Here is a 14,702-nt window from a genome sequence, read left to right as displayed (position 1 = left end):
TTGGAAAAAAGTATATAAATATGCAATGGTCCATTATGCTCGCTTTTATTGGTAGATTTTATTGACAAGTAGAAAATAAACGGATAAGCCCTTTTCATTGAAACAATGTACAAAAGAGACATTTTATAAATGGTAGAATATTTTCGATTCCAGCAATCAGATCTCAATGAAATCAACGGAATCGATGCTTCTGGCTTCGATCCTGCGTTTGACGACTATGAAGACTCTTTCGGCAATCCGAGCATCGACGAAATCGAAAATGATGAAATCGAAGGAGATGAAGATGTGATTAAAAATCAGTACAATGAAGCACTTGCGAATGGTCTTCTTCCACCAGCAGGATCTGGTGGTAGAGGGAGATCCAGGACGAACAAAACTGGCCCTCCTCCAGTCGAGGTACATTTTTGATAACTTCTGGCATCTTTTAACTATTTTTCGAAGCCACTTACACACGAGCAACTCGCAAATTTACAGCATGGTTCTGGCTCGATCACCGATCCAGATATCATCAACATTCTTACACAAGTAAATTTCCCCCAAACCGAAATCTTCCTAATTCTCCACTTCTATAGCTCGATCCAGTTTCTACATCGAACGACTCGGGAGAAGGACCGCAAACCCTCGTCTTCACGCCCAACCAAATCGCCTGCGTCTGCAACGTCCTTATGGAAAAAGGCGATTATGAGAAACTTACCAAATTCATGCTCTCTCTTCCAAACGACAAGTCACTGTATCAAAATGAAGACGTTGTTCGCGCACAGTGTGTTGCTCTCTTTCACATCAATGACTTCAAAACGCTCTATCATCAGCTCGAAAGCCAGCATTTCGCTACTGAGCATCATCAATTCTTACAGGCAAGGTCTCGAATTTGGTGTGGCCCGCTGTGCGAGAGAATGAGTCCCCTGAAATGTATCACAAAAAGATGTGCGCCGGATTCGCGGATCACAGAAAGTGCTGTGATTCACTCGCGCACATCGCCAAATCTGATGTGGCCGGTCACAGCTCTCGATCACAGAATGATGTGATCGAAAATTTTCAGTCACAAATGTCGCGTGATTCAAAAGTAAAGGATGGGCATTGATCACTTTGAAAACAACAAAAAAATGAATCATGCGCCTGTTTTTAGCTTACTTTTTTGAAAGTTGCAAATTAAATTCATTTATAATATTCATAACCTATGAATCATAAGATTAATTGATTAACAGGGACCCGGAACTCGAATTGTTTTATTGATGAAGTACTTTAACCTCTCGCACCGCCAAAAATAGGTCATGGTAATCCCTCTCAGTGCCGCTCGGCGCCAGGAAGTGTCAGTAAAATCATATTGGCCGGAAAAAATAAAAATTTTTCGTCTTCGAACAGCCATAACTCATGTGATACTTATTGAAACCAAGTAAATTTATTTATAAGTACACTTATTTAAAAAAAGGTATCAATCGAAAGTTCAGATTCTGACTCCTGAATCAGGAGTTTATTTGTCTATTTCAGTCATAAGATAAATTTCTTCCATATTTTGAGAATAGCCATAATTTAATTAATTTTCTCTACTTGTTATTATGATAAGATTAATTTAAATTAAATAAATCAAATTCATGATGAATAAAGTCATCAGAATTCGGTCGCTGTGACTCGATCACAAAAATATGTGCGCGAGATTATCCCTAATATCCGCGGTGTGATCGAGCCTCGATCGCAGCTCCTTTGCGCTCCGAAAAACCCGCGCACATCTTTTTGTGCGCCACTTTGGAAGAACCCTTTTCGCGCACAGCGGGCCACACCAAATCCGAGACCTTGCTTACAGGTAGGAACTTCTGACAAAATCAGGCCAAACTTACCAAATCTTTAGGAACTTTGGTACAAAGCGCACTATTTGGAAGTCCAACGAATGAGGAACAGGCCTTTAGGAGCTGTTGATAAATACCGAATTCGAAGAAGGTAAAACAAGTCTGTGAAAAAAGATCTTTGAAATGGTGATGTAGGTTTCCGCTGCCAAGGACCATTTGGGACGGAGAACACACGATTTATTGCTTCAAGGAAAAGTCTCGCAATGTTTTGAAAACGAGCTATCACCGGAACAGATACCCGTCTCAAGAAGAGCGGCGTCGTTTGGCCGAGTTGACGGGTCTGTCAATGGGTATGCTATGCAAATCTAAAACTAATTCTGCAACTCAGGCATAACTGCAGTGCAAGTCTCCAACTGGTTCAAAAACCGAAGACAGCGGGAGCGAGTTCCGCCGCCGAAGGAGCAGTACAACGAGAATACAATGGCCGTTCTTGATACAGGTAAAATCAACAATCAATAAAAACTCATGTCATTTGAAGGTATTGCAGCATCTGGTAAATTCGTAAATATCGCTCCAGCTCCTCAAGGTATTCCACGACAAGTGAAGCAGATAAGCCCGCAAATCCTCCGCGACAATTCTTCACAAATGCGCCAAGTCGTCAAACTTGTTCAAGTAAACCTCTTTATTAATTTCTTCCTTCGAATCAATTCTAGTCCCCTTCGAAGAGTGGCGAGCAAATTGTCCTGACAGCGGAACAAGCTGCCCAACTCGGTTTGATTCCTCATCCTGAACAGCAGCAGCAGCAACAACAAGCTCAGCCTAAGCAGCAAATCGTCAGAATCAGGAAAAAACGTCCTCAAAAGGTAAAGTCTTTTTGATCGATGATGATGGTTAATTATTGCAATTTACAGGTCCAGCCTCAGCCCCAACAAGCAGTGATTATGCAGCAAGGCGGTGGACAACAACAGGGTCAACTTGTCATGCTCCAGGATGGATCACACGCTCATCTTCAACCTGGTCAGCAATATCAACTCATCCAGGTTTTGAAACTAAACGACTTTCCCTCTTTGATCGCATTTTACAGACCCCTGATGGGCGTCAATTGATCCAACAAGTTTCTCCCCAACCTCCCCCGCCGCCGCAGCGGCAACAAATCATTCTCCCTCCCGGCGCACAGATGATCGCCCAAGCCATGCCAGGCCAGCAAGTGATCGTCAACGCTGGTAATCAACAGATCACGCTGACGGAGGGCGCCCAGCTCATTCGCCTAGCAACAGGACAGTTCCAAATCATTCAGCCAGCCCCTGTACAGTACGCCAACAATCAAAACCAAATCATTCTCGTTTCAAAACCAAATAGGCCCACTCCTGTGAGTATCCCTCCATTCATTCTTTCTCTAAATGAACCCTAGAAGTCAAATGCAGCCCCTTCTAGCACTCAAGCAACTCTAACAACTGCCACATCCACAGTTCAAGCAACACAAAGCACCGTTTCTTCCACAGCCCCCGAATTGGTAAGTTTAGAAAGGAAAGTATGAAAGAAGAAATGCTTGTTTTAGATCACCGATCACAGCCCGCAAACATCCGAAGCCTCAGCGGCGGTCGAATCAGCACAAGCAAATACACCGAATTCCCTTCGTCTGGAGGACATGATGAAAGACGAACCTACTTCTGCCGGAGACCAGCAATTCATTGGTAAAGCGACAATCAGAAAAAGTCTTTAAAAAACTTGAATTGTAGCTGGTCTGGATGCTGCAGAAACGCTCGCCCAAGCCACTGCTGTCCTTGAAAACGCTGATTCAACGAGTTGAGAAGTTCAAAAATTAAATTATTTTATATTTTCGACATGTATCAACCGACACTTAGTATCTTATTATTTATTTTAAAGCCCCACTAAAACACTGTCTGACTTTTCCGTCCAACTGACCGTGTGCCAATACCAACTTTTCAAACGAAACTGCCACTAAAAACGATTCACAACTAACCACAAAGAAAAACACTGACAATTCATAACTACGAGCAAGTCATCTCACCGATGAATTGTCAAAATAAAAAAAAATATTCTACTGTAACTAGAGCTTCAGTTCAGAGCTCAGAGTTTGAGCACCAATTTCATTCACAAAATACAATTCCAAAGTATAAAAATTCGTTGTTTTTAATAAGTCAGATGCGAGTGCAGAATCGATAAGCAGGGACGCAGGGCTATATTCTGTGTCAGGCCTGAGTCAGGGTTCCGAAAAAGCTTCAGTAGATACCCACATTGCAGCTATTTTTTTACGAAGAAGCCAAGCTTTTTGAAAGAGTCGCTTTATATTTACATCCCATTTTCTCCATTTTGTTGGAATCAGGAATTGATCGACGGCGTCGCAAAAATAACTGCGTGGGCGCGTTTTCTCAAGCTCGGCCTACGGCCACTCTCCTCCAATTTTATCCCCTTTTCCACATTTCGCAGATTCTAAAAATTCGAAAGATAGGAACACAGTTTCGTAAAACTTCGCAAAAGCAAAAAGAGATAAGAAAGAAAGGATGAAGCAAGAGATAGCAAATGCACCAGGTGGTGGTGGAGAAGGCCCTGCCTTTGCGGTTAAACTTCGGGGTTTGCCATGGAGTGCGACGAAGGAGGAAATTTGCAACTTTCTTGAGGATCGAGCTGATCCGGGCAGTGTTATCGTGAGTATAAACTCATTGACATTTAGTCAATAAATCGATTTTATAAAGAAGTTTATTTAAATATTTTCTTATGTAGATTTGCCTTGGCCGCGATGGTCGACCCTCTGGCGAAGCTTTTGTCGGCATCTACGACGCTGATAGCTACGAGCTCTGCAAATCCAAGCACAAACAGCATCTGGGCCGTCGATACGTCGAGGTCTACGAGTCGTCCCCCGCCGAGTACATGAACGCATCCTACGACAACGACGATGGCGCGGCAAATAGCTTCAACGGCGGTGAATTCATCGTCAAAATGCGAGGCATGCCCTTCAGCGCGACTGATCACGACATTCGCGACTTCTTCGAGGGTAAGTCTAGCTGGGCTGTTTCATCGTCTCTCTTTTGTTATTTACAATTTTCATCATTTGCGAATTAGGGTGCCAAATCAGCCCGGGTGGGATTGTTATTTGTCTGGGACAGAACGGGTCGGCAAACGGGGAGGCGCTTGTTCAATTCGATGATAAAGAAAGCGCTGATCAGGCTTTGGAGAGACATAAAAGAATATGGGACAACGGTAGGGTACCACAAACTACTTTTAACATTAAGCGGAACCAGGAGGGCACGGAAAGTCAACGAGAGGGAAAGACACTAAAGACAAGGCCGTCGACTAGCTCCTTTGACTTTGAGCTTGTAATTCACAGAATTTTAGATACATAGAAGTCTTCAAATCGTCCGCACGAGACTTTCAATTAGCACAAGGCCGTAATGGAGGCGGTGGTGCCGGCGGCCCAATGCGCCACGGAAGATCTGGCGGTTCAAATCGCTCCAATCCATATGGCGGCCAATCCTATGGCGGCGGTGGAGGCCGTAGTGGATACGGTAATTCAGCTCCTCAAGCGGATTCTGGAGCCGGCTTGGACGAGAATGGACAATACAAACACATTGTTCACATGCGAGGGCTTCCTTATCGCGCGACTGAGAACGAGATTTCCGACTTTTTCCGACCCCTTGAAACCCTTGCTGTTCGAATCATCTTCAACAGGTACGAAAAGTCAGTCAAGAGAAAGAGATGCATGTTTTGTTTAGAGAAAATCGTCCAGCTGGGGAAGCCGATGTAGCTTTCTACTCGCATGGTGATGCTCAATGTAAGCTCCTTACAAAGTTTCTCAAGAAAATTGATGATTAAATTTAGCTGCGATGGGTAAAGATCGCCAGAACATTGGAAGTAGATACGTCGAGCTTTTCCTCCGATCGAAAGACGATGGACCTGATCGTTGGGGAGGCGCTGGAGCATCCGCAAGCGGTCGAAACTATGGCGGCGACAATCCATACGACTCATATGGCGGTGGCGGATACGATGACAACTACGGCAGTGGAGGAGGAGGCTACGGAGCTGGCAGAAATAGTGGCTATGGAAATAGCGGTGGTGGCGGCTACGGCGGTGGTGGCTACGGAGGTGGCGGCCGAGGCGGTGGTCGAGGAGGAAGCCGCGGTGGCGGTAGAGGAGGCTATGGCGGAAGAAGGCAGTACTAAATGCGACTTCAACTCTCCTGCTCGTTTCATTTATCTTTCCAAACACATTTATAGTCTGAATTTTCCTGCCGTCGAGAAACCGTCTTCTCTTGTCTCCAATTTTCACTCATTTATTCGAAATAAAACACAAACAATTATCTGCACCTTGACCTAAATCGAAGTGAAATATGCACGATTCTACTTGACTGATCCAGTTGTCTTCAGATGGAAGGCGGGTCAGAAATAAAGGCGGAAGTTAATACGGGAGAAGGTGCACAGCAGACTAAAGCCCAAGAGACTCCCGACGCGGAAGAGAACGAAAATCCCCTTTCGGGTTTCTTTGCTCCGAGAACAGAGGCAGAGCCCGTTCAAGAACCAGTGCCGAGCAATGGTGGTCCAACAACACCAGACGATGCTCTTCCACAGCCTCCGATGCCACCAGGATCAGCTGGATGGCAGTCAGCTCCACCAGAAATGAATCAAGGCACGGGCTTCGGTGCTCCAGAAAATCAGATGTATCAAGAACAAAATCAAGGCACGCCAGAAAATCCACCCGGAAACGATTTTTCCCAAGGTCCCCCAGTGATGGGCTTCGGAGGACCCCCTGAAATGAACGAACAACCACCTATGAACCAGGGAATGATGGGATTCGGTCAGATGGCTGGAATGAACTTTTCCGGTGGCTTTATGGGACAAAATCAGCAATTCGGAGGGATGCAGCAACACCAGCAAAATCAGCAGTTTCAACAAGCGCCCCAGGGACAATACCAAGATCAGCACCATCAGCAGCAAAACTACTACGGACAGAACCCTAATCAGCAAGGAGGTTATGATCAAGAACCGCCCAGCAAGGCGCCGAGATTAGACCCAGGCATGCAAAATGAACAAAGTGGAAAACCCGAAGCGGGCAAATACGATGTTCGAGGATTAGATGACAACTGTGTTTTTGACAAGATCATTAAAATGTCTGGACTGCCTTATCGAATAACAAGAGGAGAAATTCGCGATTTTTTCAAACCACTCGACCTGACAGACGTTAGAATAGAGATCGGAAAGTAAGTTTCTCGTATTTCTCCTCGGAAATTGATAAAAATATTAGAGATGGTCGAACAACTGGTAATGCTTTTGCCGCTTTCTTCACCGATGATGATTTGTACAGCGCAATGCAGAAAAATAAACAGATGTTGGGCACACGATACGTTGAGCTTTACAACAAAAGTCCGGGCGCTCGAGGAGGTGGAAGAGGTGGCTTCCGAGGCGGCGGATTCCGAGGTGGTGGAGGACACCGTGGTGGCGGAGGATTCCATCGAGGAGGGGGATTTGGCGGAAGAGGCGGACACGACGGCGGCGGAGGCTTCCACAGAGGAGGTGGATTCCGTGGCGGGCCACCAAGAGGCGGAGGAGGCCACAGAGGTCACCGAGGCGGCTACCGTGGTCGCTGGTAACGAAACGCTGCCCTGCTTTCCCACTCACTACTTTCCTTTACTAGCCACCTACTATTTCCCATTCTCTGCAATTTTCAAAGATTATCTAACGTAATTTATCTGTTGTAAATATTTAAAAGCGAGTTTTAATTATTCTGCCCAGATGCTGAAAACTTTATCAGCGTCTCTCTTTATTTTTTGACTACTTTAGGTAAATAAGATCAAAATATCAAATCAGTCGGTTTTCCAATTTCCACAAATTCAGATCAATTTGAAAATGACGGTCTCGCTTATTGGGTTTGGAGTCCTCATCTCCTTGTTCATTTCATCCTGCACCTTCCTCTACCGAGTTCCTTTCTTTCGCGAAAACTACTTCTCCACGAAGAACGGCGCCCTTGGAGCGTTCTACCGAAGTGCTTTTATTGGAACACGACTTGACCGAGTTTGTTCTATCATCAGTCTTTTACTCGCCGTTTTCGTACTTTTTGCTTGACAACTTTTGAATCTTCTCTTTCTGTATCAAAATATCCCTCTCTATCAAAACGATATTCAACTCTTTTATTCAAGAACCTAAAAAAAGTAATGGACTTCGACATAACGAAACTGCAAGACATCTTCGCCCAAGGCCAGAAGGAAGAAGAGTCCCCAAAGGCTACAAATCCTGGTCTCACTCCCGCGTCTTTCGGCTCTAATCAAAAACAGATCCTTCCCCACAAAGACATCCCCAAAGCTAAACCATTCGCTTCGTCCTCCACCGAGAGCGAAGAGCCAAAAAAGACGACCTCGAAAGACATTTGGGGAGAAGATGAAGACAATACGTTGATTGACCAGTATGACCCGCGAGAGAGGCCTGATGTGAAAGATACGTATGTCCAAATGGTTGGCGCGGAAGATATTTTCTTGGGAATGGGGACTAAGGATCCGGGGACAACAAGCTCAGATGGGCTGAGAATGACCTTTCATTTGCCAAAAGAGAAGGATATGAGTGGAATAGAGTTAGATGTGACGGACACAGAGATCAATTTATCAACTCCTAATTAGTAAGTCTAGCTTTATTGTTGATTCATTAATTCGAGCATAAAATTTAGCGTTTTACGACACATCCTGCCGCGCTCGGTAAATTCTCCAGCTGCTCGAGCAAAATGGTGTTCCAAAAAATGCGAGGTAGACTGTCTCCCTCTTTTTGCTTTTGTTTCAGAATAATCTTCAGTTGACAATAACAGTGCCACTGAACCCAGGGGAATTCGACTTTCTAAAACACTAGTTCGAGACGTCCAGACAGCTCAGACCTAACCCGTGCTGGCAAAAGCCAACGTCAGATGTCCATTTTATTTGTCTGTTTTTTGAAATTTTCAGATCCTATTTTTGTACCTCAAAATATACTTTTATTTTTGCTAAAAATTGCTTTTGTGAATTCGAATAATTTAGAATTCGGATGGGTTGTGATTTATGTCATAAGTCAGAGACAGTAATAGAGAAGCCGATCACGGACTTGGTCAGAAAGTTGAAAAGTGTGAAACAAGAGCGCGCAAGAAGAGGCCGTCAGTGGGATCGTGCAACGGAAAAGCACGCTAGAATCAACGAAATAAAAGCTGAAATCGAACGCGTCAAAAATAGGTTTTCTCCTCTTCTTTGTTTTGAAATTGTGACGCGATATTTCAGTATTGAAAGTTTGAAAGATGGCTTCAGGATGCTTACTCGCGAGAATATGGAAGCAAAGTCTGCCAAAAATAAACTCGCTACGATCGAAAAGGTCGACTGCGAAAAGAAAATTCACAAGATCGAATACAAAACACGCGAGCTCGTGAATTATTGGATCGGTGATGAAGTACATTTATTGAAAAATAGGAAAATAATGATTGAAAGCAATTTTGCACTTAGACTATTTGCTCACTGGTTAAAGATCCGGATAGGAGTTTTTCTGCTTCGTATTCTTCGATTTCAGCTTAAAATGGTTGATAAATTTTATTTTCGAAAATATACCGACCTTGAATTTGCTCTTTTGTCAGAGATCGAGCTCGAGATCTGTAGGCCCTGTTGAATTTCACATCTTTAGAGTCGGCACTGGTTCTGCTTACTCTGCTGTCCGAGCCTCGAAGTTGATTTTCACTCGAGTTTGACGATGTCAATGAATATCTAATCGATTGATTGAATTATAAATTTATAATTTATAATGATATGGTATATAAATAATATATAAATTATAATGTAATCAATACATTGAAATACAGTAGAGCTACCTGTAGCCGTGAAAATCCATAGTACTGCTGACACGAGAATTCGGAGCACCAAAGAACTCGCGGATACTCGCTTTTAGGTTGAGGAAAAACTCCTTCATTTTACCGATTTTTACCGATTCACTTTGATCTCTTGCAAACAACAGTCTTTTAACTCTAGAAAAAGCCTATCCTCATCACATAAAAAGCAGAAAATTCGATACTATCAATCGTATTCCCCTGAAACAACCTCTAATCGAGCAGAGACAACAAGAAGCGATCGGTAACGCAGTTTTAAAAAGCATTTTCTAAGTGGTTTATTAGAAATTCTCGGTCTTTCAACATCAGAATTCGAAATTCGCCGCGTTCCGACTCCGCAGCCTAATTCAATGATGATGTCCATGATGCCGTCTATTTACTTTGGAGCCGCTCCCGAGCCACTTCCAGAAGAGGAGCCCGAAGAGTTCCAGGCTTCGATCGACCGTCATAAATTAAGACGAATCATTCAGTTGTCAAATTTGATTTCTTCATTTGCAGGTGCTCAGCGTTTAAAAATGCATAAATCAAAATATAATTGATTAGGTCCGTATTCCCGACCATTGCCAATCAGCGTCGGCCCAAAAACATCGTCAATTACGCTCGATGATGAACAGGTAATAACAACTTTTTGTCATTTACTGATGTCATCAATTTAGCTTGGAATAGCAGTGAACATGAATTTGACTGTGACATGCACAAATCTTCCTCCTCATCTTTGTTTTCTGTCGGCGGAGCTTGTCAACTCACTTCCGCAGATTTCTGGTAAAAGCTTGCCATTTTATTCGTCTAAATATTCTTCAAAGGAAACCTTCTCGAAATCGAGAGCGAAATCGCGGAGCAATGGGAAGCACTGAACATTACTGACTTGCCAGACTCGTTTTCCGATATGAACATCCAGTCTGGGTACTTCTCCTCCATCACGGGCTTCCTCGGAGCGTGGAAAATCTAACAAATGAAAGTGAAAACAAAATCGACATTATGTGCCTATCAGTGACATTGAAACTATTCAAAAACCTCTCAGCCCTCAAATACCTCGTTCTTCTATTCTGCTATTCTACACTTTTGTATTTCATTTTTCTGAATTCTAAATCCCAAAAAGTTCTGTTACAATATTCTGACAACATAACCGTTCATCAATAAACAAATTTTCGTACTTCTAGATCGTAAAATCGGCCTTGAAATGGAACTTCAAGCAAAACAGCGTTTTAGCACTCCGCTCCAGAGCTCTAATGTTTTCCTTCCAATATTTTTGAGCTCGATGAGGCACCGGCCAGTCGATATCGTTCATTTACCAAGGTAATGTTCCATTATTGAAATCAACGAAGACTCATGTCATTAGTGAGCATCACGAGATAACAAAAGAGCCCTCTTCCACACGAGCGCAGGCTGGAATTCGTTACAGATCCAGAGAGCTTCCAAGAGAATCCGAACTTCCGTCTGAAATCAAGCTTATAAAAGATCGAAATGGGGCGACGATTTATGTGGTTGGAACTGCTCATTTGAGCCGTGATTCGAATCATCAAGTATTAGGTGATTTATGATTCCATTAGTAACTTGTCTAACATGCAATATGCAGAGATAATTGATCGCGTGAAGCCGGATCGCGTGATGGTCGAGCTTTGCAATGAGCGGCAAGGATTAATGTACATGTCAGAAAAGGCGATCATGGATCAACCCGACATTACCTGGTCAGATCTGGTCAATATGGCGAAGGCAAAAGGAATCGGTGCTGCTCTTGTCCAACTTTCGCTTATGGGCGCGACGGACCACGCTAAACACGAGCTGCAAACAATACCCGGCGGCGAGTTTCGCTTCGCCAAGCAGCAATGTGACAGAGTGCCCAATTGCAAAGTTGTCCTGGGCGATCGAAGAATGTCAGTGACTTTTCGGCGGCTTACAGCGGCTATGTCCACTTGGGAAAAGATACGCTTCGTTGCGGGCACAATTTGGGACAGCCTCTGGGTCAAAGAAGAAGAAATCGAAGAAATGAAGCAAGAAGACACATTAGAAAAGTTAATGGAAGAAATGAAAGTGGGCTATCCAAGTGCGGCAAGAGTGATTCTCGACGAACGGGACATTTATCTGACAGGCATGCTCCAAGCGACGGCGCGCTCGCCCCAAAAAGTCCCGAAAGATATTAGCGAAAGTGGACTCGTGCCGCCTGTGATTGTCGCTGTCGTCGGTATCGGACATCAGAAAGGCATCACGCGGTTGTACAACGAGAAAATGGTTACGAAAAAGGACCTGGACGAGTTGAATAGAACGCCCGAGCAAGAGCCCGTCAACTGGCCGCTTGTAGTTTCCATGATAGGTGGAAACTGCGCACTGGCGGTTGTTCTCTGCTGCTGGGGCTGTAGGAAACTAACGAAAGTACTCTTCCGAAAAGAACCGGCTATTGATCCGATGAAGTTAATTAAAATAGCATAGCTTTCATTTTCTGTTTCGCTGGAGCGTTACTTGATGCGTTCTAACTTTCCAATCTTTTATGTGCTTTTAGTACTGATACGTCATACATGCTTCGGTGCGCTTAAGCCGTTGATTGCTAAAGATCATATATATTCAGAAATAAGCAAAAATGGTGGTGAGTATGGAGCTAGGAAATCGTCTCGACACATGCGCCGGAACATTGGATTTATCCGGCCTTGCGCTCAACAGCGATATCAAAGGACTCGCTGAGGTCCTCAAGACAAAACCAGTCACTCATCTTGTGCTCGCCGACTGCTTGCTAGATCCATCCGCCGCGGAGAAGCTCTTCAATGTTCTTTCTGGACTTTCGGTTCTTGACGTGAGGGGAAACGATCTTCGGGGCAAATCAGTTTCTGCTTTGGCAGGGCTCGTCCGAAAATGCACGACGTTGCACACAATCATCATGGAATGGAACTCGCTTGGTAATTGCGAGTTCGAATTTGAAGAGCTCTGCAACGCAATCACCAACAGTAGAAGTATTACAAAAGTTGATCTCGAAACAATCAGCTTGGTAACTCGCATGGGCAGAGTATTGCGCAATTGATTGCAGCAAACCCGCCGATTAGATGCCTTGATTTGCGATGGAATAGAATCGGTGCTTCGGGCGGCAGAGAAATTGTAGACGCAATCAAACACAACAGTACAATCGAGGAGCTATTGCTGGAAGGAAATGGTCTGTCGAAAGACTTGGTTGACTCGATCAGGTTCGTAAAAATCCATTTTCTCTAGCTTTGTGAATGAGAATGAACAAAGTGAGAATCTGCTGCATAGGATTTAACTGTAATTGGCAAGAGGCCACGGAGGCACAAACTAATTAATTTCGCTCAGAGTGATTTGCGAGCGAAACAGGTGTCACTCAGAAGCAGTTCTCCGGGGGCACAAAGAAGCCTCATTCCTTCTCAATGAGCTCGAAATGACAAAAAATATGGCAATGTCGGAGACGCAAAAGCTCGAGGGTCAGCTGAGTATTGGCCGAAGAGAGAAAACGAAGATAGAGGGTGATCTGTGGGACACAAAGGAGATTCTCATCCAGCTTCGTTCAAAACTCGAGATCGCCGAAAGCCAGCTCATCGAAAAAGATGCTCTTTTAGCACAAGCGGCCGAAGAAATGCGACTTTACCGGCAAGAATCAAAAGAAATTGCTCAGAAGCAGCAAGTCGAGATTGACGACCTAAAACAGAGAGGCAGGATGGCCACAGAGGAAGCGAATCATGAAAAGGATTTGCTCAAGAAAAAGCTGTTAGAGACAGAGGCAGAGAGAGATAATGCTGTGAGGGATGCGAGAAGCTTCAAATTGGAAATTGAAAATCTTCATAAAAGTAAGAAAAATTGAATAAATCTTAGCATATTTCTTTTCTAAGACATCGAGAGTGAGCGCCGAAATGCAACGGAGACTCGCGAAAACGACGAAATGCACTTTCAGCGTAATCTCAATCGCGCAAACGAAAACGTAGAGCGAGAGCGTGCAGCGAAACGCGCAAATGAAGAGGAGTGCGTCTCACTTCGCCAGCAACTCGCCGAACTCACCCTTGCGCACCGTCAGTACCAGGAGGAATCGACTGTAAGTACAATTTTTAGTGACGTGTTAATCTTTGTAATGTGACGAATTTTGATCTTGTGACAGTCATCATGAATTTGAAGATTGGTCTCAAACTCTTGTCAACAAGAATTGTATCAGTAGTCACAAGATTTAACGCGAAGAAACATGCTAAGACTGAATTAATTCTTAGACTGCGCGAAAAGAAATGGAGTTCAATCTCAAGCAGCAAAGAGACGGAGGTATCAAACAAGTTGAGACTGTACTGGAAAAGGAGAGATCCCAACGAATCGCCTCTGATCGCGCCCTCGACGCTTCCAGGTTCGCGATAGTAGGTTAATCAGGCTATAAGAATAGCGGTTCAGAACACAGATTGAAGATCTTCAAACGCGAATGAAATGCAACGAAGATTCGCGTGATCGCCTAACGAGTCAACTGAGGACGACAGAGAACTCGATCGAGCCCACCAAAAAGGCGCTAGAAAAAGCAAACGCACAACTTGTTGAAATGAAAGAAGACCACCTAAATGCGATCACTGCTGTTCGCGCGGAAGCCGATAAGCTCAGGTTTGTACATGATCATTTGATGGAAGACATTTGTCCCCGGTTAGAAAGAAAAGTAGACGCCGCGAGAGTCACGTTACTTAGGGTTGTCCGAGTTTATTTCAAGCCTCATGTCTGGCCAGTCAGAATCATTGAGACATTCGCTAGCAAAGCGTATCGAGGATATATCATTCAGCCTCTTTGGGCCAATAAGAAATCCTTATAGATCCAAAGTCCAAAGAACTTATGGTCTTTTTAGGCAAGAGCTTCATCACGCAACGAGCCAGCTCGCCGAGCATCAGCAACGCCAAAGAGTTAAGGAAGACTCCCTGAGAATAGCCCTCACTCAATATCTCCAATGAAGATCAGTTTCGAAGAAGATGCTTCCTTCAGAATGAACTTTTTCTGTTTTTCCGAATCCTCAAATCACCATCTGTCTCCCCTGTGCCTCCGTTTTGCTCACTTACCAGTGTTAATGATTCTATTTTTTCAGTTTCTTACTATTTTTATAAAAAAAATCATTTTTATAAGTGT

The 14,702-nt window shown here is 44.0% G+C and overlaps 8 protein-coding genes and 1 long non-coding RNA gene across 9 annotated transcripts in view; 7 read left to right on the top strand and 2 right to left on the bottom strand.

Annotated features, from left to right (window-relative positions):
* The window catches only part of LOC145703342 (uncharacterized), an 89,833-nt gene that overhangs the window by 59,657 nt on the left and 15,474 nt on the right, over positions 1-14,702 (bottom strand). The window lies entirely within an intron of this gene.
* Positions 130-3,910, top strand: LOC145701586 (uncharacterized). Its single transcript, XM_081778797.1, has 14 exons — positions 130-396; positions 442-525; positions 573-854; positions 1,847-1,935; positions 1,980-2,122; positions 2,173-2,283; positions 2,323-2,456; positions 2,498-2,647; positions 2,696-2,824; positions 2,869-3,153; positions 3,196-3,297; positions 3,343-3,478; positions 3,524-3,589; positions 3,672-3,910. The coding sequence occupies exons 1-14, from the start codon at positions 130-132 to the stop codon at positions 3,707-3,709; spliced, it is 2,016 nt and encodes a 671-aa protein (XP_081634923.1). The 3' UTR covers positions 3,710-3,910.
* Positions 4,201-7,605, top strand: LOC145701585 (uncharacterized). Its single transcript, XM_081778796.1, has 8 exons — positions 4,201-4,453; positions 4,530-4,800; positions 4,869-5,091; positions 5,142-5,474; positions 5,519-5,577; positions 5,625-5,955; positions 6,160-6,999; positions 7,044-7,605. The coding sequence occupies exons 1-8, from the start codon at positions 4,310-4,312 to the stop codon at positions 7,387-7,389; spliced, it is 2,547 nt and encodes an 848-aa protein (XP_081634922.1). The 5' UTR covers positions 4,201-4,309; the 3' UTR covers positions 7,390-7,605.
* LOC145705369 (dynein axonemal assembly factor 6-like) lies at positions 7,916-8,769 on the top strand. The gene is made up of 3 exons (XM_081782837.1): positions 7,916-8,408; positions 8,457-8,532; positions 8,579-8,769. Exons 1-3 carry the CDS (start codon positions 7,951-7,953, stop codon positions 8,630-8,632), a joined length of 588 nt encoding a protein of 195 aa, XP_081638963.1. The 5' UTR covers positions 7,916-7,950; the 3' UTR covers positions 8,633-8,769.
* Positions 8,761-10,782, top strand: LOC145705368 (uncharacterized). Its single transcript, XM_081782835.1, has 7 exons — positions 8,761-8,985; positions 9,031-9,183; positions 9,794-9,867; positions 9,909-10,121; positions 10,167-10,237; positions 10,280-10,385; positions 10,427-10,782. Exons 1-7 carry the CDS (start codon positions 8,804-8,806, stop codon positions 10,570-10,572), a joined length of 945 nt encoding a protein of 314 aa, XP_081638961.1. The 5' UTR covers positions 8,761-8,803; the 3' UTR covers positions 10,573-10,782.
* LOC145705370 (uncharacterized) lies at positions 9,188-9,785 on the bottom strand. The gene is made up of 3 exons (XM_081782838.1): positions 9,609-9,785; positions 9,356-9,504; positions 9,188-9,313 (listed from the first exon to the last, which is right to left on the bottom strand). The coding sequence occupies exons 1-3, from the start codon at positions 9,704-9,706 to the stop codon at positions 9,246-9,248; spliced, it is 315 nt and encodes a 104-aa protein (XP_081638964.1). The 5' UTR covers positions 9,707-9,785; the 3' UTR covers positions 9,188-9,245.
* On the top strand, positions 10,783-12,154 carry LOC145705366 (traB domain-containing protein-like). The gene is made up of 3 exons (XM_081782833.1): positions 10,783-10,919; positions 10,963-11,153; positions 11,200-12,154. The coding sequence occupies exons 1-3, from the start codon at positions 10,804-10,806 to the stop codon at positions 12,048-12,050; spliced, it is 1,158 nt and encodes a 385-aa protein (XP_081638959.1). The 5' UTR covers positions 10,783-10,803; the 3' UTR covers positions 12,051-12,154.
* LOC145701584 (leucine-rich repeat-containing protein 45-like) lies at positions 12,211-12,664 on the top strand. Its single transcript, XM_081778794.1, has 2 exons — positions 12,211-12,600; positions 12,656-12,664. The coding sequence occupies exons 1-2, from the start codon at positions 12,211-12,213 to the stop codon at positions 12,662-12,664; spliced, it is 399 nt and encodes a 132-aa protein (XP_081634920.1).
* On the top strand, positions 12,606-14,663 carry LOC145705367 (uncharacterized). The gene is made up of 6 exons (XM_081782834.1): positions 12,606-12,793; positions 12,918-13,408; positions 13,451-13,650; positions 13,820-13,947; positions 13,992-14,192; positions 14,428-14,663. Exons 2-6 carry the CDS (start codon positions 13,003-13,005, stop codon positions 14,528-14,530), a joined length of 1,038 nt encoding a protein of 345 aa, XP_081638960.1. The 5' UTR covers positions 12,606-12,793; positions 12,918-13,002; the 3' UTR covers positions 14,531-14,663.

This window comes from Oikopleura dioica, chromosome PAR (assembly GCF_907165135.1).
Source record: "Oikopleura dioica chromosome PAR, OKI2018_I68_1.0, whole genome shotgun sequence".
NCBI classification, from domain to species: domain Eukaryota; kingdom Metazoa; phylum Chordata; class Appendicularia; order Copelata; family Oikopleuridae; genus Oikopleura; species Oikopleura dioica.
The sequence above is the reverse complement of the archived record's forward strand: the minus strand, read 5'-3'. Positions and strand labels throughout refer to the sequence as shown.